General features: G+C 39.1%; 1 protein-coding gene across 7 annotated transcripts in view; it reads right to left on the reverse strand.

Moving 5' to 3' along the window:
* Positions 1-932: 932 nt before the first annotated feature.
* The window catches only part of STARD4 (StAR related lipid transfer domain containing 4), a 32,526-nt gene continuing 11,261 nt past the window's right edge, over positions 933-22,197 (reverse strand). Inside the window, exons 5-9 of one of the 7 annotated variants that reach the window (XM_055565965.1) lie at positions 18,143-18,269; positions 17,122-17,236; positions 16,063-16,235; positions 5,323-5,428; positions 938-2,054 (exon numbers count right to left, since the gene is read on the reverse strand). In XM_055565965.1, the coding sequence (XP_055421940.1) occupies positions 1,972-2,054; positions 5,323-5,428; positions 16,063-16,235; positions 17,122-17,236; positions 18,143-18,269 (604 nt within the window). In that variant the 3' untranslated portion in view covers positions 938-1,971. Of the gene's footprint in view, positions 2,058-3,310; positions 3,439-5,322; positions 5,429-11,672; positions 16,236-16,395; positions 16,485-17,121; positions 17,237-18,142; positions 18,270-22,197 lie in introns of those variants that run through there. The other 6 variants (XM_055565964.1, XM_055565963.1, XM_055565971.1 and 3 more) reach the window with 6 other exon arrangements.

The raw sequence follows: 22,197 nt of genomic DNA on the forward strand, positions 1-22,197 counted from the left end.
AAATTAAATTAAACCTCTGGTTTCTGGGGACTATCAGACCTTGTAGATGTTCTGCTTTCCAAGTGCAGGTCTTACTTCACTACTGTTCTCATGAGGAAAATAGGACTTCTTGTCTTCCATAATATCAGGGCCTGACAGGTCACTGACATGGAGGAGAAGGCCCATGAGGCCTAGCAGCTGAGCTTCTGAGAAAGAGTATTTGTGTTTGTTTTATGTTTATTAACTAGTAGAGACTACTTATCTTCTTTACTGTCTCTTTCCTTCTTTATTCTCTCAATTTCCATTTTAGGTATTATAAGAGGCTCACTAGTTTTAACCTTTTAAGAATGCCTTATTCCCTAAGCATTAAGATTTCCATTTTAAAAGACCAATTTCCTTGTGTCCTTTCCCGAGGAGATTTCCTGTGAAGCCTGTGTACATGGTTAGGTGATAGATGGCAAGTGTCCCATGTATTTGCAAAAGGGAAGAAGAGAAGGAAAGGAATCTTAATGGAATGGGGCATAGAGTCAGATGAAGACACATTGTCCCCCCAGCCCTCGTCCCTGTCCCCCCAGCCCTCAGGGCTGCCTGCATGGGTCGGACGTGGGAAAGATGTCATGTGAAGAGCGCTGCAGATGCAGGCCAGTATGCATTTAAGAATTTACCCAGTTACACCAGCGCACACGCCCGCTCCCTGGTGAGTGAGGGTGTGAGTGTAATTTCGTCTTTTTAACCTGCAGATTGCATTCTCTCAAAATCAGAGGGAGTTTTAGATTTTGATCTGAATGTTAAAAATTAAGACCTGATAATGCCTAAATGACTGAGATAGTCATTTCAGTGGAAAACAAGCTTTCACAAAAATCTGTCATTTCATCCAAATGATTCAACCTGAGATTTCATAGAGATGCTACTTAAGTTAGCATAGTTAACATTTTTGAAAGAACAATACACATTTATATTGCCTGATAAAATGGGATATATTATCTCTCTCAAAGAGTACTTAGCTAAATAATAGTAGACTAACGCAGATACAACCTTAATTTGATGAACTATTCTGTAATGTTTATTGCACAACATAGTCACAAAGCAGAATAATCAAGGGAATTTCAGCAAACAATAAACTATATTTTGCATTTTAGAACTGACAGTTATTATATTGCATTATTGATTTTTGTTCTCAAATAAGTTTCAGATACATAGCATAAACCAGACTATTTTGCCACAGAGAAGGACAATCTTGAATTATTTCCCCCATTTAAAAAGTCTAATTGGAATCCCAGTGTTTTTTTTCTCAAACCAGAAGAGCACATTTGTCCTACAAATACATAAATAAGGTAGAAATTAGAATAATACTGTTGTAGACGTTATTGTCTAGAAGAAAAAGTCCCGCCTAATATAAATGATACAAACCACATATGTAATTTTAACTTTTCTCTTAGACACATTTTAAAAAGTAAAAAAAAAAAAAAGCTGATAAAATTAACTATATTTTAATATATCCAAACTATTATTCTAATATATAATCAATATGAAAAACTAACACAATATTTTAAATTTTTTATTTTTGTATTGAGTTTTGAAAAGCGGGATTGTGTTAGCATTTTTGGTACATCAAGTGACCAGCAGCCACCTGTGAGCAGTGGCTGCTCGTCTGGAAGAGCACCGGTCCAGAGCACCGTGAAAGCAGAATGACGCACAAATGTCTGCGCTTGGATCTGAGCTGCCTCAGTTGTCCACACGGCTAAGTTGGTAGGAGGCCAAAAAGAAAATGTTTCAGAAATGTCACAGACTTAAGTGTGTAGAAGCTCTGTTGGCCACATCTGTTTCATCAGGTGCTTCAGAGGAGGTGTGTCTCCCAGCATGACTGTAGAGAACAGCTCTCCTGCCCGTGGGTAAGTTGTCCACTGGCCACAGTTCCTCTCATCCCTCTTTGGGCCCCGGAATCTTGACCACGGGCCGGAGTCTCATACAGCCATGAATCCAGTCATGTTCTCACAAACCAAAGTCTACGGTGGGCGAACAGGTTTCCTCATTCACAAAGGGCTGCACATAGACCCTCAGTGGGATTTTGCAGGCTTCTGAAACACACACATTTACATGATAAAGACTGATGATGATATCATCCCAGCTATCCCTAAAATGAGACTATGACCATCGCCTGACATTTTTTAGATTTCTTTAGAAGGATTTAAACAATACTGCCATTACACATGGATTCAAAGGACTTGGAATTTTCTTAAATATTGCTATGTTACAATACTCCTCAAGGTTCTATAGCCACTTTTAGTGGCAAACGTTAAAAGAAAGGAACAGTTTGTCTTTTAATGTGACAATTACATAGTATTTTAAACATATTTTATAATTTAGAATGTTTACGAATCCCTATGTTTCCGGTTTCACATGCAGGGTAACTGCTTGTGGATTGCCTATAGACAAGATTTAGAGAAAGTCATTTTGTTTTTGTTTCATAATTCAGTTATTTCACAGAAGCATCTGGTTGCATTTCAAATTGCAAAATAAAAGAAGTAAGTGTCAAAAAGGCAAAAATTAAAATCAGTAAAGCATTGTGTTTTAGGATTGTCTTTGCAAAGCAAATACAAAAAGTAAAAAAAGTGAATAAGCATTAGGTTTTTCCCAATGAGGCTGACTCCATATAAATTGGCATAAATATACTAAGCAGAGTCAATTACATAATTACAATGCCATTATGTAATTTACTTGTCATTGCAGAGTATTCAGTCTGGTTACCAAGGTCTACTTTAGCTGGTGCAAAATTTCCAGACGTTTACTTATATAATAGGATTTGTAATATCCTTGTAATTACTTCCTGTTTGGTCACATTCAAATTTCCTCAGTGTTAATCACTGATATGTTTCTGATCAAGGTCATTGCTAACATTTTGAGCATTTATTGGTTAAAAACTGCTTACTGGTTAGACTTTTATGTGTATCTTCAGCGTTTTTTTAAACATTTATGCACATATAATCTCAATATTGGTATTGTAATACTCATAACCACATGATAAGCAGAAACGTAGCCAATAATTTTCTACAACTTTTTTTGTTCAAAGTTTTTCTCTTCCCCTGGAACAACTCAGGGTGAGTTTCTGGCTTCTTGACAAATAGAAAAAGAACCTAAAATATCACTGGAGAGATATCAGCTATCCACCCATGTTAACGTAGTTCAGCATTTCTTCTTTCTGTATCCTGATATATTAAAGGCCATTTTTGTCATTATTACTTTCAAATATCATCTGAGATCAGATAATACAGTCTTAGCTCATAAAGCCCAACCATTTATATACTTATCTTGGAGAGCAATAACAAACTTGACTAATTTATGTTTGCTTGTTCAAAATTCTAATTTTCACACACTCTGTGGTGTACTCTAGAAGGTTTGATTGCATGATTTTAACCTCAAGATTCAGTCTTTTCCATGTCACCTGGTCCAGAGGTCCACCTGGGACAAGACAGAAGTGTTGCCATGAGAACAGACTATCTGAGTCCTTGGCAGGAATAAGCATTGCTGTAGCGAAGACTCCAGGCATCTGACTTGGTTGAGCTCAAATAAGCCAAATGGGAGAAAGCCTCTTCCAGTTATACTGCTTGAATTGGTACAGTGCCATAGTGCCATAGTCTGTAATGGACAACGGCATCTCACCAATCATTTGCTCTTCTCAAGACTTGGTTTGCTGCCACTTGTCCCAGATCAATGTTTTGTTCCATCCCTATGGCCATCAAGCTTTTCCAAAACTAAAATCCTCTAAAATCCTAGAAAATATCCCAGACTGGCTGAAGGAATGTGGAGCCCTTGGTGGCCAGAATTTAGTTTGAAACGCCAAATAGCAATCCTAAGACTGCAAAATCATGCTGGTCTTCTTAAATAATTGTTTTCAGCACATTTTGAAAAATGACCTGGAATACCCATGGACATGCAATGTTTATATCTGTGTTATCTTCACTGTGATTCACTGTGTTAAAAATGACATGTGTAATCTTCATCAGATTATATAATAATATTTATTTTCCATTTAAAAATTATTTTGGGTTACGCAAATACAATAGGCTTCATATTTGAATTTTTGAGAGCTGTTGTTTTCCCTAAGCACTCTGACAATCCGTTGCGGATGATGAAAACTTACAGGTATGGCAGCTAATCTGGTTTGTAGCGGATCAAGTAAGAAGGACTTGAATGTGACAAGTGTCACCTCGTAACTGCCTCTTTTCAACTTATTTTATAGCCTGTCATGCAGCTAATGTACAGTAGAATGCAAATACATATTCATGAGCTATGATTTTGTTTACATTTTTTGTCAAGATTGTTACTTACTTTCAAAGTTCCCAAAATGTTTATATTCATGCACCCTTTTGAGCAAACTCCGGGAGATGGTGAAGGACAGGGAAGCCTGGCATGCTTCAGTCCACAGGCTGGCAAAGAGTTGGACACGACTGAGCGACTGAACAGCAACAACCCCTAATTTCAGTAATACATTCCAGGCCCCCTAGCAAGCTGAAAGAATCGCCAACACGCCTGTTTATTAACTAATCAGGTCCAAACAACGGAGCAGTCATGCATTCCATGTCTGACTGACGTCACTCCGCTTTCCTGGACATTTTAAAAATGTCCTGTGCGTTTCCTGGGGGCTTCCCTGGGGGCTCAGACAATAAGAATCTGCCTGCGATGCAGGAGACCCGGATTCAGTCCTTGAGTCAGGAAGGTCCCCTGGAGGAGGGCATGGCAACACACTCCAGTGTTCCTGCCTGGAGAATCCCCTGGACAGAGGAGCCTGGTGGCTGCAAGTCCACGGGGTCTCAGAGTTGGGGCTGACTGAGTGACTAACATCGACTGACACTGAGTTTACTGAGTGAAATCAGCAGACAGGTGACAGGTGTGTAACTCCTCATGTTCAGTGAAAAATGGGTATCACGCAAAGAGGATTCTTAGGAGAAAAGTTAGAGGCCAGTACTCTTTTTTTTTTTTTTTTGAATGCCATCATTCTGTTATCTGTGGTCTTTGTGATATACACAGAAAACTTAGATGTGCATTAAAAAAAAATAATTTCCACATAATTACGCGAGGAAATAGACTTAAAATCTCCAAAGATCAGCTTTCCAAGAGTCAGGCAAACTATGGGTTATGGACCAAATACACCAGAGGCCTGTTTATTTATAAATAAAGTTTTACTAGAACACAGCCATGCTCACTTACAGGCTGGCTGTAGCCGCCGTCACACGACTGGGACACACTGGAGTGGTTTCAGCAGAGACTGTGTGGAAAGCCTGAAAGGGTTATCTGGCCCTTTACAGAAAACACTGATGACCCTGGTTTTTCACAGCACCCTACCTTTTTGGTAGCAGCTAGGAACAGATTCCCGTACTCCAGACTTCTTCTCCTTAGCACAGGGTTCTTCGTCCCATTTGCTTCTTAGGAAGTTAGAACAGGTTTGTTTCTGTGGAGAACAATAATTCTGTGAATAATTATTAACAGCAGGAATTTTGCTGGAAGTATGGCTTAGTAAACTTTCCCTACAGAACTAAAATTCAAAAGGGCATCATTCCTGAGAAAAGTTTAGAGTAAGAATTGACTTGGTTATAATTCAGTGTTGACTCGCTCATCTATAGCTTAGGAAGCAGGCAAACAGCTAACTTTTTACTTTACAATCCCTGTGGTTTTCTGAATGCCATATATTTCATTTATTCGAAAAGAGAAGGCTTTGAGCAAATGCTTCCCTTCCTTTTCTTAGTTATTTAGAAATCCAAGAGGACCCCCTTTCTTAAGCTATTTCTGTCATCTCACCTGCCTTCAGGGAGGCAGGGGCCCAGGTACTGAGGATGTAGGTCATGTGCCCTTTGTGTTTGAATATCTCTAGCCGAAAGGTTACGGATGAGATATTGAGTAGAAGACCTATCATCAACTTCTTATTAGGAATATCTAAAATTATATCATGAGTCTAAATAATGTTTTGTTTAAACTGTTGCAGCAATCAATACGCTGTAGCCACTGGGATACACTGTAGAACTCAGGAAACAAGAGACGCTCTGTCTGCCGGCTCCGCGGCTGATGTGAGCGGGAGGGAGCCTTGCCTGGAGTAGACGAGGGGAAGGTAATGAGAGACTGGACTCCACACTCCCACCACCCGTTTTCCTCCACTGCCCAGAGTTTGAAGGCAGTCAGTGAATTAAGCTTGGAGAAGGCAATGGCAACCCACTCCAGTACTCTTGCCTGGGAAGTCCCATGGATGGAGGAGCCTGGTGGGCTGCAGTCCATGGGGTCGCGAAGTGTCGGACACAACTGAGCAAACTCACTTTCACTTTTCACTTTCATGCATTGGAGAAGGAAATGGCAACCCACTCCAGTGTTCTTGCCTGGAGAATACCAGGGAGGGGAGCCTGGTGGGCCACCGTCTATGGGGTCACACAGAGTCAGACACGACTGACATGACTTAGCAGCAGCAGCAGTGAATTAAGCTTATCATTTTTAAATCTCTCTCAATATCTGGGTCACCAGCTTCCCTTAGAAATGAACAAACCAAAGCCAATAGGTAATTTTCCTCCCAGAATAATGTTGAACAGTGTGTTTCGGGAGTATTAGGCCTCCATCGCAAACATACTTTAATGAAATGTTTTAATGGTTCTGAAGCTTTCTAGGAGCAGACTATGCCTGGAACCCATTTCCTCAATAAACTTTCACTGAAAAGCAATTACGTACCATGAGAGTCAGAGTTGAATTAAACCCATGCTCCCCTCTAGGAGTGAGCTTTGCAGTTGAAAACACAACTGTGTCTATAGCCTGTGCTCCATCGAGGCAGGCAGTGAAAGCTCCCTTTGCTTAGAATGACCAAGGAAAGCTTCCTGGGAACATCAGCTAAGCATGATGGATGAGGGGAAGCTTGAAAGGCAGGGAGGAGGATGAATATTTGGCTGAGAAATGTACTGAGTGGAGAAATGTGAACAGTGCTGGATCTACAGGGAAGTGTCGCTCAGTCTGCGTAAGCCTTGATTGTGGGCAACGCTGACTCAGACAGGCTTCCTCTCCACTTCCTACTCTGGGTAGACGCTTGTGCAGTGTCCCTCAGCATCTGGCCCTCTGTGATCCACAAACCTGGCTGACTTGGTGCACCCCAAGCAGAAGAAAAATCACCCAACACATACAGACATTTTTGCAAGTCACCAGTTGAAACAAAGTCTCAGTCACTAAAAGCACAAACTGCATTGATGAGGTCTCCACTGACAAAGCAGCGTAAAGGATGATAGTGGTTATTTGAGTAAATTTGGCAAAACTCCAGTATCTGAATAACTCCCCGTGACGCTACAACGTCACCTAACCACTTGCTAAAGCTTTGCCAACAGAGGCCTACGTCAAAGTTACTGCTTTTGTAGCTATTTTAACCTTTTAAATTATCTGACCTAAAAAAAAAAAAATCTGACCTGAAAGGGCAAGTCCTGTGAGATCTGAGATAGAATTATACCTGGAAGCTTAGATTTCAAAAGATAACCTGTGCTAAGCCTCAGACAACAGAATTTAAACTCTTCAGAGCCGCTTTCCCCAAACACCAAGCTGGTCCTGTGCAGTCCTTTCTTCTCCCTCTCTCTGCCTCACCCCTTAATACACTCTTCTGTAATTTCCTCTTTACTCATTGCAGGCAGTATTTTACATCCATCTTCAGGAAACTTTAAAAAAAAATAGGTAACAGTATATATACTTTTAGGCATCTTGCCACTTTGCTTGTTTCAGATAACGTCTGTGATTAGTAAATGCCTTATTGTTTCTCAGGGCAAATGAAAGGAAGGAAGGGTCATCTGAGTGATGGAAGGGAGGCCAAGACAGAGACGCTGTGGGGACACAGCACAAGTGAGCAGGCATTTGAGAAAGGAATGCGTCTCACCAGGGTTTTCAGACTTAGGGGGGCGTTGTCTATATGCCTTCTCCAGGTTTTTGTAGAGGGCGGATCTGTATCACGTTCCTGTTGAAAGTATTCTGGACTAAGGATCTAAGCAGCTCACAACAGTGTGGAGGCTTAGGTGGAAGGATGGAATACCACTGCAGACAGGAACCCTACATCCGCAGGAGTTTAGACTGCAAGCCATTAGCCAAGACAGGCCCTTTGAAGGACAAAGAACAAGTGTCAAGATTTGAGTTTTCACGGCCGAGACTGCAGCTACCTTTCCAATTTCTGATTGAAAGTGCCGGAAGGAGAGCCGCCAACATTTCATTTTTAAAACCTGTCAAAACGGTGCTATCGATCCTTAATACAAAGATCCATTAGGATATTTTTTAGGTAAACGTGTAAGTTTGCCCTGGCCATAAGTGTAAATATAGAGAATGTCTGTAGAGAATTCATCGGAGTCCCGCGTGTTTGCTTTTGACCCAGCTGCGGTCTTCAGTGGCCGAGACCGGAGCCCAGGCTCGGCGCCCAGCCCGGGGGCGCGGCCGGCCGCCTCCCGGACGCAGGCTGGACGACGCAGTGCAGCGGTTCAAATGCTCATCTCCTGGTGTTTCCCGGGAGCGTAACAGAGTGTGTGACACGAGCAAATGAATGTCGGGAGACTAACTGTCGGAATGACCTTAGCGAGGCCCGCGTTTTCCTGTGTAAGTTCTCTCAGGTGTGTGAGAGCATGCCAAAAGCAGCATGTACCTACTGCTGGGAAACGTGTCAAGCAGTTTGCATGTACAGTATGATAATAAATCCGAAGAGCCCACCAATACTTTGTATTCTGTGGTTTGAAATGTTAGCACAATTCAAGAGTGGCACAGTGGTCATTTCCTCGTATCTGAAATGTGGAGTTGCATTCCTTGAGTGTTTTTCCATTTTCTCAGATAAAATTATACCCTGGGTTTCACAGTATTTTTAATATTATATAATGATGTCATAAAATCATAAAGTTAAAAGAGGATCTTTGTACTCATTTAACCCAACCAGCTCATTTTACTAAAAAGAAGTAACAGCCAGAAAGGTAATGACTTATCCATGATCACAGTTAGTGGCTGAGATCTGGGCTGCCCATCCAGTCCAGGGCTCTCACAACTGAGAAGTCAGTTCACCAAAGTCAAGGCAGAAATTCATATAAAAATTGATTTTCATTATAAAAAACAGAAAATACAGAAAAGTACAAAATTACCACAAGAATTCTTTCAAAGTCAAGCATTGTCTTTTTTCTCTTGCATTAGTTCTTATAGCCTTTATCATACTGCAACTGTTTTGTATCAACCTGTATCACTATAGCATAGGCTTCCCAGGTAGTTTAGTGGTAAACAGTCCACCTGCCAAGCAGGAGACCTGGGTTCCATCCCTGGCTTTGGAAGATCCCCTGGAGAAGGGAAAGGCTACCCAGTCCAGTATTTTTGCTGGGAAATTCCATGGACAGAGGAGCCTGGGGGACTCGGGGATCACAAGAGGGTTGGACACAACTTAGTGGCAAAACAACGATTACTATAGAAAGCATTGTTTGCATAATCTTTACAGACATTTATGATAGTTGCATAATAATCCAGTCTTATTTTTTTCTCAGTAACACTACAGAAAGCTTTTCTGAGTTTGGGAAATCTATCCTAAGGAAATAATCCTAATGTCGAATTGTCAGGCCAAATGAGACGCAGTGGTCCCTTCATGTTGATTCTTTCAAACCTACAGTACCTGAGAATGAAAGGGAAAATCCTTTCTTTTCACTCTTAAGACACTGATTGTTAGCAACAAGAGTTGTAAAAAGATCTGCAAGTTTTTCTTGAGTTTGGCCATCCAACCAGTTAGCAAACATTTGTGTAAAATATCTGAGGGGAAGGCATAATATTTCAGTGAGGTTCCCTCTCAGAATTGGAGCTTGCTACCAATTACTACTAGGTCCAAAATCCTCACCAATGGCTTCTTAATTAAGGGAAATGCTGGAGAAAAAAACTGCAAGTCCATTTTTACAATACGAAACATCTTTTTATTTCAACCTGTTTTTCACAATCTCTGGACTACTTCCTTTAATGAAAAATCAGCTGCTTGTACTTAAGGTATGTCACTAAAGCAAAACCTAAGTAGGAAGGTAAAGCTCCTGGTCAAGAAAATACCATCCAAATAACGAGTAAAAAGCCCATGTGGTGTTTGTACACTACGCTTCTTCCGTCTTTTCTTTCGGCAGAATTCTACACCCCACTAATTGCCTGTACAGCTGATAACACTAGTGACATGGACCACCCTCCGTCTCCAAGGACAGGTTTGCAGTTCACGTTTTCCAGCAATTTTCTGTCTCCTGGTATGGAAGTCATCATCCATAGTGGACCCTTTGCTCCAAGAAGTGGAAATGTAATATAAACAAAGGTCATTCACACTGGATGCCATGTGACATAAACCATTAATAACCTACTGAGAAGATCCTTCACCTCATTATCTGAGCTAAGGATGCTGTGTAGCATCTGCCATATGGAAGGTGTCCAGTGAATGTTTCACGACAGAGTGAATTTTCATTTCTACTTTGTTTGTCTATCACTTTCCCATTGACGTTCAAAGGAACTTGATACAATTTCCAGAGGTGGCCCATGGACATGCTATGATTGGCCAGTCATTACCAGCACTCCCTCCAAGAGGCTGGAAATCGTTGCCTTCCCAGCTAGGGGTAGTCATGTGACCCGACCACTACAAAGAAAAGCTACTGGAAGCTCTGGAAAAGCATTTGCTTTCCTGATAAGGGCCAGATGACTAGTGCCCTGCCTTCCCCGTTCCTTCCTTTCCTGATGCACATGTACTGTCCAGGGCTAGTTGGTCACTTTATCATATCTGAGGGAAAGATGCAAACTGCAGAAACACGCCCTGACATCCTTGAGCTGATGGTAAACATGAATAATTACCCATATCCAAACTTTATTAAATGAGGAAAACTCCCTATTTGGTTTTTTGCTTTTTTTGCCATGCCTTGTGTCTTACTGGATCTTGGGTTTCCCTGATGGCTTAGTTGGTAAAAAATCCTCCTGCAATGTAGGAGACAATTTGATTCTTGGGTTGGGAAGATCTGCTGGAGAAGTGATAGGCTACCCACTCCAGTATTCTTGGGCTTCCCTTGTGGCTCAGCTGGTAAAGAATCCACCTGCAATGTGGGAGACCTGGGTTCAATCCCTGGGTTGGGAAGATTCCCTGGAGAAGGGATAGGCTACTCACTCCAGTATTCTGGCCTGGAGAATTCCATGGACTGAGTCGCAGAGTTGACACAACTGAGTGACTTTCAGTTCCTCGACCACGGATTACCCTCAGAAAGGACAGTACAGTCTAACTACTGCTAGACTGCCATGGAATTCCTGACTCTTTGTTTAAACTACTTAATAGTCATATTTTCTACTGCATATTTCTCACAGCATTTGTAACTACTTTCTTACAATACAGATCAATAGTTCCTTTGTAGTCACTTACAGCTTTTTTCAACTCCAAATGAAATCATCACAACTGCTAATCAAGTTAATACAATTATTTAAAAATGTGTACAATAAGCCTTACCTATATGTTACTGTAGTAACAGCAGAATATATCACCATCCTTGCTATATAACAGCAAATCAAAATTCAGCAGCATTGTGACTTATATGACATTGGCAGGGTTAACATGTGCATTATTAATCTTAATTTACCTGCTGTTAATTTTCTTTTATAAGAATTCAAGAAGCTAAATTAATACTTTAAATTCAAATAAGGTTAAAGGAACTAAGTATCAACAATCAATATAAGAGTGTGCAGAAATTTTATTGATATATTTCATAGAAATTTAATAAATTACATTTTATTATATTAATACATGCTTATTAGTTTAACAAAGGTTCCAGTTTTATATATTGGCTCATAAAAGAAATACAAACTTCTTAAAAATAAAATCTATATATGGTATACAACTTTTATTTAATTCCAAGGAATGAATTTTTATTTAACCATACATGTAAAATCTTTGGAAACAACAATATATTATTTCAATTTCCTGTGCTCTGGGATTAATCTAATGTTTCTTCTAAGCTCAGATCCTACCATCCACTCCTTCTGAAAGTTGAAGAAGAAAGGTATGGGCGACAGACTGGACAAGTAACACAGGGTCTAAGTCAAGTCTCCTTGCTTCCCTGGGTTCTGTTAATTTATGCATAGGGTTGTGATATCCACAGTATAAACTGGATTTTAAGAACTGATTCAAATGATGCTAGTGTGTCCTTAAAAGTAAACAGGTAAAGCTTTTATCTACATCAAAGGGAATTACTCATATGTAAAAGCCAACAGACATTAGGAGTCTACATTGTGCAATGTTTCCTGCCTTCTCCAGAGGCAAAAACCTCAAGTACAGAGCTTTTAGCTTGAGATGTTAATTTAATTCAACCTGAGTGATGATAAAATGTTCTTCAGTTAGGAAGGAAAAAGAAAGGAGGAGAGAAAAGAAAGGCATTTTTTTATTGGGAGATATTTTTACACATAGAAATCTACAGTTTCAAATATATCCAACCTCAGTGAACAACAAAATGAAGAGAATTTTAACATGAACAATCTGTCTTTAACAGCTAGCAGTTTATATTACTCATAACTGCAGAACACTAAATTCTCCTAATTATTATTGCTGAGTATTCTGTTAAACTTCAAGGATTAATCAAAGATTAACATGCAAAAGATAATCAAAGATTCATGTGAAAGTATCACTTATGATAAATTATCTTCTTGTATGAAACTAACTTTCTAAAAAAATAGGTATGTACTGAAAACAGTACTATGCCAAATATCTCCTACATACACGTGTTTCTAATACAAACTAGCTATAAGCTAGAGAAAATAATCAATCATATTACCACAAGGCAGATTATATTCTTTCACTCCATCAACAGTCCTATGAAAAGTTTGTTATCTTTAAAGGGAAATATTTTGGGCTATCATTTTTATTTTATTGACAATTGATATTTATTTCTAACTGATTTATTTCTAATGTTAAGAAGTTCACACTTCTTAGGGCACACTAAAAGCAAGCACTGAAGGCTTCAGAGACCAGAAAAGATTTTGTACTTAAGAGAGTGATTCTAGGAAATTCTCTACAACACCTTATAGAAAGACAAATTAATATGTAGATTAATACAAAACTGTGCATTATTAAGTTATTAAAATTAACTTGAAACGTGGCTAGCCCAAATTAGTAAAATATACACCAGAAATAAAAAAATTAGTACAAAAGAATGCAAGCTATCTTAAAAGATTTTTATAAATTACATGTTGAAATGATAGTATTTTGGATATGCTGAGTGAAATGAACTATACTATTAAAATTAACTTCCACTGATTCTTTAATTTTTTAATGTGGCCGCTAGAAAAATTTAAATGACATCTACAATTACGGCTCACATTATTTTTCTATTCTACTGCACTGCTACAGAAACATCAAATTCTATTACATGTGTTAATATTAATCCCAACCCACATTGTTAAATTTCATATCATTGTGGTATTTGACATAACACATGTAACCTATTATCACAAGGCTCTTGAGCTTAGAACCAAATACACCTCTACTCTTGAGTACAAGACCAAACAAAACCTGCTCTTTTTCATCATCTGTATACTAAACAACTGTGCTAAACTTTGTTTATATATGATTCAACCAAGAGGTAAGAGATCTTTTGAATGATAGAAATGTTCTAAAACTGGACTGTGGTAATAGCTACACATCTAGAAGTGCCATCCAGAAGCTGTATGTAAATTGCAGGTAATTCAAATATGATCCTTCAATCCATCAGATGGCTCAAAACTGTGAATGAATTTTTCCATGAGGGTCCTGTTACCTGCAAGGATCCTCATTCAAGAGTAGATTATGGAATCACTAGTTGGAGGTTTAAGTTATAAAAACCAAGAGAACACGGAGTAGCTTAGAGTGGACAGTTTATTTGCCTTTAGCAGTACCCAGCTTAGGCAATAATAGCCCTTATAGTAATATACATCTTGTTGCAACCTTACCCAATCTGGGCACCCTATAATTGGACACCTGCTGGTATTTTGCCATGCTAGACAGAACACTGGAGTATAAGGAACCTCCTACTCTACATTATTAAAACCAAATAAAAGACAATAGATTAAGTCAAAATTAACATTTAACAATTTCTAAGGGAAGCTGAAAGTTAAACTCCTCAGTTCTCTTTCCTTATTGCAAGAAAAAGAAGTAGCAGAGGAATTCAACAACTCAAAAATTTGGGTAGTCAATCTGGAAAAACATTGGTGATTAATAAATTTCAAGTTAAGAATATAAGATCATTTTTTGCATTGCTTCTATCAGACCTTGAAACGAATTATTTTTCATCTAAAATTTGTGAGATTATTCACTATGGATATAATGGTACTGCCACCTTTTGTTTTGAACATTATCTCCAATAGCAAAAAAATAAAAATAAATCAGCTCTACTTTTTCTGTTTTCAAATGGATCTGAAGAACTATGAGTTATGCTTTAACACTCAGGAAAACGCAGGAAAGTAACATACAGATCACACCTTCATGCAATTGAACCATAATGTTTTTGTGCTTTTCCTGGTCTAAAGTGAAAGTGCTGTTCAGTCATATCCAACTCTTTGCGACCCTATGGACTGTAGCCCACTAGACTCCTCCGTCCATGGGATTCTCCAGGCAAGAGTACTAGAGTGGGTTGCCATTCCCTTCTCCAGGGGATCTTCCTGACCCAGGGATTGAACCCAGGTCTCCTGCATTTCAGGCAGATTCTTTACTGTCTGAGCCATCAGGGAAGCCCACTTTGAGGTCTATCTAGTAAATATTAATATTATTTCCAGAGCTCACTTTATCCCACATTAACCCAAGAGAAAGAAGAGAAAATGAAACAGTGGGAACAGTAATAATAACACATAACTCACACTGAATACTGAAATGGATTTCAAGATGTGTGCGTATACACAAATATAAATATAAAAATTTGCAGACACACTGAGTTCCCTCAAGTTTTCAACTTATATGTAAACTAGGTAGACAGTGCAAATGCCAAAAAGCACTTGGAATATTAAAATCATTCAGGAATGTTCATTTAATGTAGCCACAGAACCAAGAGACACATTACAGTCCATTCTAGCTATAAAATGACTCATCCAGGCATTTGTATAAATCTATGAATGCATTTGTTATATTACATCACAATTGTGAATGTGTATGATAATGAGTATGAGTAATTTATGATTTGAATGACACATTTAAAACTCAAACTGGTACAAAACATTCATTGAATCTAACTTTCTAAAAAGATGATTCTCTATTGGTTAGTACTGGATACCACCACCCATTTCACACACCCCAGAATATTGCTCAATCAACGTGGTATCCCAGCACATATCTGGCAGTTTTTTTGCACTCTCTTATTCATGCATAAAGGCTTTTAAGACTCCCAAAATAAAAGCACATAAAGATACAAATATATTTTTAAAGATATCTACAAAATACTGTTATCTAGGTATCAAAACTGATTGCATTAGGATACCTATTCTTCTTTCTGATATTTTCAATATTTAAAGTCATTCAAGTCAACAGTGAAGTTCATCTTTAGGAATAGAGAAAAGTAGTTTTTCTTTAGTTCAAGATATTGTTAAACTCATAGAGCATACATATAGTAAAACATTAATATACAACTTCCTCCAAAGTTAAAACTTTTACAGAATGTTTATAAAGCTCTAAAACAGGTGATTTTAACCTACCAGCAAGAAGCTTGGCTTTCTCTAATTTCTAAGCAGCCAAAATATTCCTACTGAGGCACGATTCAATTTCTTGAGAGTTTATGTCAAAGACCTATATCTACTTCTTGGTGAATTTCTGTCATCCTCTCCATTCCTAGACACACTACCATTCCAAACAATGTGCAAATAACTGTTTAGGAAAACTGAGATGTTCACGCTAGCTAGCTATTTACTTTCTGAATAAAATAAACCAAAAACATCTCAAAATTTTCTACAGGCTATGCAGAAGAGAGGGAAGGATGATTTTTTATAAGCCATGCAGCTAAGAGATGGAGTTGATTCAGAGAATATACTACTACTGTAAGTTTAAGCAAATTATGCCTTTTGTAAGGCTTTTTGTAAATCACCATAGAAGTTGATTAAAGTGCTTGCCATAGCTGTATCTACTGCAGACTGGGGAATCATTCCACGCAGATCCGTCTGAATATAGCCTGTCAAAAGACTCCGGCTTGGACTCTCTTTAAGAGGAACACAAAACCAACCACAGGGATGGTTATATCCACGAACAAATTCTGATCTCTTTTCACTCCAGTCAAGACTTATCCCTACAAGGCAATTTAAAATAAGATTATTAATAGCAATGACTGACATTAATCTAAAACTCTCATTAAAAGTATTATCAGATTGCTTATTTAAACATTCTTATCCATGTAGATGAAAAGTAAGCCCCAAGAGTGACCGTGGAAGAATGAAAAAGATAATTACCAAGTGGAATTCTGACAGAGCCTGGTAGATGTATAATAAGGAAAGTTCTAATCCCTTCAGAATAAACGGCATGTCATCTTGGTAACTCCCTGGAAAACATGAACCTTCCCGTCGCAGTGGGCCCCAGGTACTGAGCATCAAACCTGCGGTGCCACCCTTGCTCCCACAGGCACCGCCACATCCAACCTGGCTCTGATGACTGAGAGTAAACAGGTAGATGTGTACCTAAAACTGCCAACTCAAATATGCACTGTTCATACAAAAACATTAATTTACCTACAGATATATTTTCAAAAGCATGAGCCTTCTAATAGTATTTTTAATTTTGAAAAAATTACTACACAGATCAAGGACGGAAAAATATTCTAGCACATGCCGAGCATATTTTTTTAGAGTATATGACCAAGAAGCTATCTCTTGAGAGTGACTTAGAAGGAAACCCACTGACAAGACCCCTTTCTTGGAGGCAGTCACGTGACCCATATTTGTTAGCTGTGGGATGAAGGACTATGTAATGGGGAACAAAAACTCATCAGAAAGACTGCAAAAGCCTTCCTGATATTGTTATTTTCATCCCTAAGGTTTAGCATTTGCAAACCAAGCTTATTGATTATAAAACAACCATGAAGGTTGAAAATATATCTTGTGTAGAAAGCAATATCCAGCCTTAGAAAACTCAAAATTTAAAACAAACTGAGAGAAAGTAAGAGGTTTTGAGACATTTACCACAGGATAAAAGCCCTTCTTTATAGCCCACAGTATAGGAGAAGTCAACAAACTCTCTTGGGGAGATTATATTCCAAAGCTGACCCGCAGTTGTATAACGCATCACACAGCAGTTCTGAAAGAGGACAGCAAACAGCTGTTAGTGCTGCAGGAAACACAGAAGCAGACTCACATAAGTTAACCTGTAGTAAAACACTGCTGCTGCTGCTAAGTCACTTCAGTCGTGTCCGACTCTGTGCGACCCCATAGACGGCAGCCCACCAGGCTCCCCTGTCCCTGGGATTCTCCAGGCAAGAACACTGGAGTGGGTTGCCATTTCCTTCTCCAATGCAGTAAAACACTAACACTCACTAAAATGTGTTATAATGATTACTAACAGCATTTCTTATAGTGATTCTGACAGATTTAGAAATCTATTCTGTATCTCACTGTTCTATATGGACATGTGCAGGATATACAATCAAAGTGCAGAGGTAAGTTACCCAGAATCCAAATCTCTCTTTCAAAACAGCACCTCGTATCCTATATGATAAGTGGAAGCAGGCAGTGTAGACTGTAGATGTGTAAGATAAAATCCACAAGTACTTTGATTAAAACATGGCAAGAAATGAATTAATAAAACAGAAAAAGCCACTTTGGTTACCTACTTCTTAATACCAAAGGTGGCATTTTTTTCTTTGATCTTAGCTTAATATTAATGGAAAACCTACATACTATTACCAAGAACACTGAATATGATGGTGGTATTTTCAGAATTTTAGATTTCAGAACCTCAAAGTTTTACAATCAAAGACATAATTTTCTCAAGCAGAAAGGATAAAGCTACTGCAAAAAACAAACTCAGTTCTAACACTCATTAGAGATCTTTGCCATGACTACTTAGTCTCAAAGCAATGAATATAATAGTGGATGCAAGTGTGTATACACATTCACATGCACTTGAGCACTCGCACACACACAGTCTCACACACGACACACACAGACACACACACAGTCCGAAGTAACGTTTCAAAACAAATACCTCTTCAAAGTGCTCCAAAATATCCAAAGAGGTCATCAAGCTGTCCCAATCCAAGCGACAGGGACCTGGGCGTATATGGTCTATTACACTGTTGGCAGCATCGCCTATCACACCTTGGGCTTTGAAGCTGGAGAAAAATATTCAAGTCAAATGCTACTGGAAAGAAAAATTTCAGTATGCTCTCAGAGTTCACAGTTCACTTCAAAAAAAGTAAAATTTAGTGAAGATTTTTTGAAAAGAGTAAATCCTTACGACTTGTCTGATAAATAGGTTCTATCAATTATTCCATCAGAATGTATTCTAAAGATCTAATAGGAGATCTGAAGGCTATCTTCTGCATTATGAACATAGTAAGTACCTTCATGTTATGGTGTAGCCAAGAACAGTCTGCAGAACACCGTAATGCTCCATTACTTTCTATGCTGTTCTTTTCTCAGATATGCTCTAACATGGTATTAGTATATCCATGTTTTAGCCTGACTTTCAAAAACTTTTTATTAGGAATGGAAAAATAGGTCACCCAGGAATAGAACACCCAGGACTGACTCATGAATAATAGCAGAACTTAACATATTTCAAAGGTGACAGTCCGTATCAGTAGGAAAAAGATGTACTATTTCATAAATGGTATATGGATCCAATAGTTATCCTAATAGAGAAAATAAATCTGAATTCTTGCTTCATATCAGTCAAGACAATTCCAGAGAGACTAAATACCACTATATAAAAGGTAAAATTTTTAAACTTTGAGAAAATTATGTAAGTTACTATCTTTGTAACCTCAGGATACAGGAAGATTATTTGAATACATAAAACAGAAATAACACAAGATGATTAAAATTAAAAACTTGCATACTACAAATAACAAAATAAGTAATTTCTTTAAAAACTAGTCACAGACTGGAAGAATATAAGTGTAACACATATGTACTTAGATGCTGCTTCTTAGTTGCTCATGGAGAAGGAAATGGCAATCCGCTCCAGTGTTCTTGCCTGGAGAATCCCAGGGACAGGGGAGCCTGGTGGGCTGCCGTCTATGGGGTCGCACAGAGTCGGACACGACTGAAGCAACTTAGCAGCAGCAGTTGCTCAGCTGTGTCCAACTCTTTGTGACCCTACGGACTGTAGCCTGCCAGGCGTCTCTGTCCATGGGATTATCCAGGCAAGAATACTGGACTGAATTGCCATTTCCTTCTCCAGGGGATATTCCCGACCCAGGGATCAAACGTGGGTCTCCTGCGTTGCAGACAGATTCTTTACCGTCTGAACCACCAGGGAAGCCATAACAGGTGGTGCTAGTGGTAAAGAGCCTGCCACCCAGTGCAGGAGACTTTAGAGATGAAGGTTTGATCCCCGGGTCAGAAAGATCCCCCAGAGCAGGGCAGCAACCCATTCCAGTATTCTTGCCAGGAGAACCCCATGGACTGAGGAGACTAATGGGCTATAGTCCATAAGGTTGCAAAGAGCTGGACATGACTGAATTGACTTAGCACAGCACAGCACATACTTATTATAGAAGATATATGATTCAGTTCAGTTCAGTTGCTCGGTCATGTCCGACTCTTTGTGACCCCATGGATGCAGCACACCAGGCCTCTCTGTCCATCACCAACTCCCAGAGTTTACTCAAACTCATGTCCATTGAGTCAGTGATGCCATCCAACCATCTCATCCTCTGTCATCCCCTTCTCCTCCCGCCTTCAATCTTTTCCCGGAATCAGGGTCTTTTCCAATGAGTCAGTTCTTCGCATCAGGTGGCCAAAGTATTGGAGTTTCAGCATCATTCCTTCCAATGAATATCCAGGGCTGATCTCCTTCAGAATGGACTGGTTGGATCTCCTTGCAGTCCAAGGGACTCTCAAGAGTCTTCTCCAATACCACAGTTCAAAAGCATCAATTCTTCGGCACTCAGCATTCTTTATAGCTCAACTCTCACATCTATACATGACTACTGGAAAAACCATAGCCTTGACTAGATAACCTTTGTTGGAACCATTGTTCAAAGAACGAGATAAAGACAATCCAAAGAAAAGATGGACAAAGGACAAGAGTGACCTGAAAGATCAATAAACCTAGAAAAGATGCTCAATATCACTCATAGTTAAATAATTACTAGCCAAGATACCATCCTGCCAGAGATTAAGAAATTAATAACAAGTGTAGAATGGAAGAAAATGACATCTCTCAAAGTGCTATCACTACTTTACAGAACAGTTTGACAACAGGTACGTACCCAAGAAAATGATACACAGGCGCAGGAGGAGACGTGTACCAAGAAGCATACTATAGAGAAGAATTGACAACAACCTAAAAATTTATCTGTAGGCAAATTTGCAAACACAGATGAACACACTGTGGTACATGAATATAGAACTAAAGTACAGATCAGCATGTAGCAGCATGGGCAAACTGAAACAGGATTGAACAGAAACAATTAAAACATATTACTAAAAGAAACACACACATATATATGGCCCAAGCATGAAACACAAATACTACAACTTCAAGACAGTAGTTACCTGTGAGAAAGAAAGGAAAAAGAGACAGACTGGCTCTAACTAGCGCTGTTTTTGCGGGTCTTTTTTCTCTTTTTTAAGCATCTGAAGCTTTTTATCAGTTTGCAAATATCTCAAGCTCAAGCTTATATTATCCTCAGTCCTAAATCTGCCCTTTGGCCTAGGTTCTCTAACTTGGGATGAGGGTAGAGGGTAGGGGTGGGTAATACAAATTAATTCAGGCACCCAAATTAGAAATCTGGGTTTCAACTTCAACACTTCTTTTTCTCTTAACCCCATTCCAACAGTCAGAACTAGAAAGTCACCATGTTTTATCGAGATGACTTTCTACACATTAAGTGCACAGAACAACATGTGCGTTTCGACAGACGTTAGTTATCATCACCACTGCATCATTACGCCATCATCACCATCAAATCTCTTTCAAGTCCATTTGTCCTTTTCAGCTCCCCTGCTGTGTCCTTACTTTGGGAACTCTGTGTCCAACTCAATACTGCATCAGATTCTAGCTCTTCTGATCATATAACTCTAAGAATCTGAAAAAAGCCACAGATATCTTCCCAGGAATATACATTGTCAGAAAACTTTGTATACAATCATAGGGACACTTTAAGAAGCCAGCCGTGGTCTCCCAGGATACAAGCTCTTCTCTAAACTTTCTACGCTCATATCTGTCTCTCACAACTGTTACCATAATAAATACAAAATCCCTTGAGGACCTGGGAGGGTTGGGTTGAGCAGAGGATAAATACAAAACCGAAATCCTTGGTTTAAGAATTCAAAAGTCCTTCAGACGTGCTCTCCTCATTCCCATACTTTATGTTCCAACTATATAAACACAACTTGAATTTCTGTAAAAAAAAGTCAGTCGCTCAGTCGTGTTCGACTCTTTGTGACCCTTGGACTGTAACCCACCAGGCTCCTCTGTCCATGGAGTTCTCCAGTCAAGAATACAGGAGTGGGTTGCCATTCTCCTCTCCAGGGGATCTTCCTGACCCAGGGATCGAACCCATGTCTCCTGCATTGCAGGCAGATTCTGTACTGTCTGAGACAACAAGGAAGCCTAAATTCTGTAAACAAACTGTCTCAGTGTTTCCCATCTACCTGGAAGCCATCTGTGTTAATGTGATTGAGTGCAGTTCTCTCTACCTCATTCCCTAAGAAACACCTGTCTGTTCTTTCTGGCTCAGCCCAGGTATCAGCTCTTCTGTGAGTTTTTATCACTGAGCACAGTGCCCCCAGCCACTTTTAAACTTTTTCAGCCCCTGCGGGGAGTTACTGATCTAAAGGGTTAACTTCCACACTTGCTTACAGTGTTTAATCCAACTCTCGTGTCCCTGTCCTTCCCATAAATACTGCACAACTTACCTTTCTGGAAATGCCATCTTTGGTAATACACTTCAAAACATTCTGTATGTAGAAACTGTGGTCAATAGTTTCATTCTAAAAAGTGCCAAGCCCCCAGAATATGAATATCCCACTCCAATTACACAAGGCACCTATCTGCACTGGCTTTAAAAAACAATATATATTTTTTTA

Source organism: Bubalus kerabau, chromosome 1 (assembly GCF_029407905.1).
Source record: "Bubalus kerabau isolate K-KA32 ecotype Philippines breed swamp buffalo chromosome 1, PCC_UOA_SB_1v2, whole genome shotgun sequence".
Taxonomy (NCBI): Eukaryota; Metazoa; Chordata; class Mammalia; order Artiodactyla; family Bovidae; genus Bubalus; species Bubalus kerabau.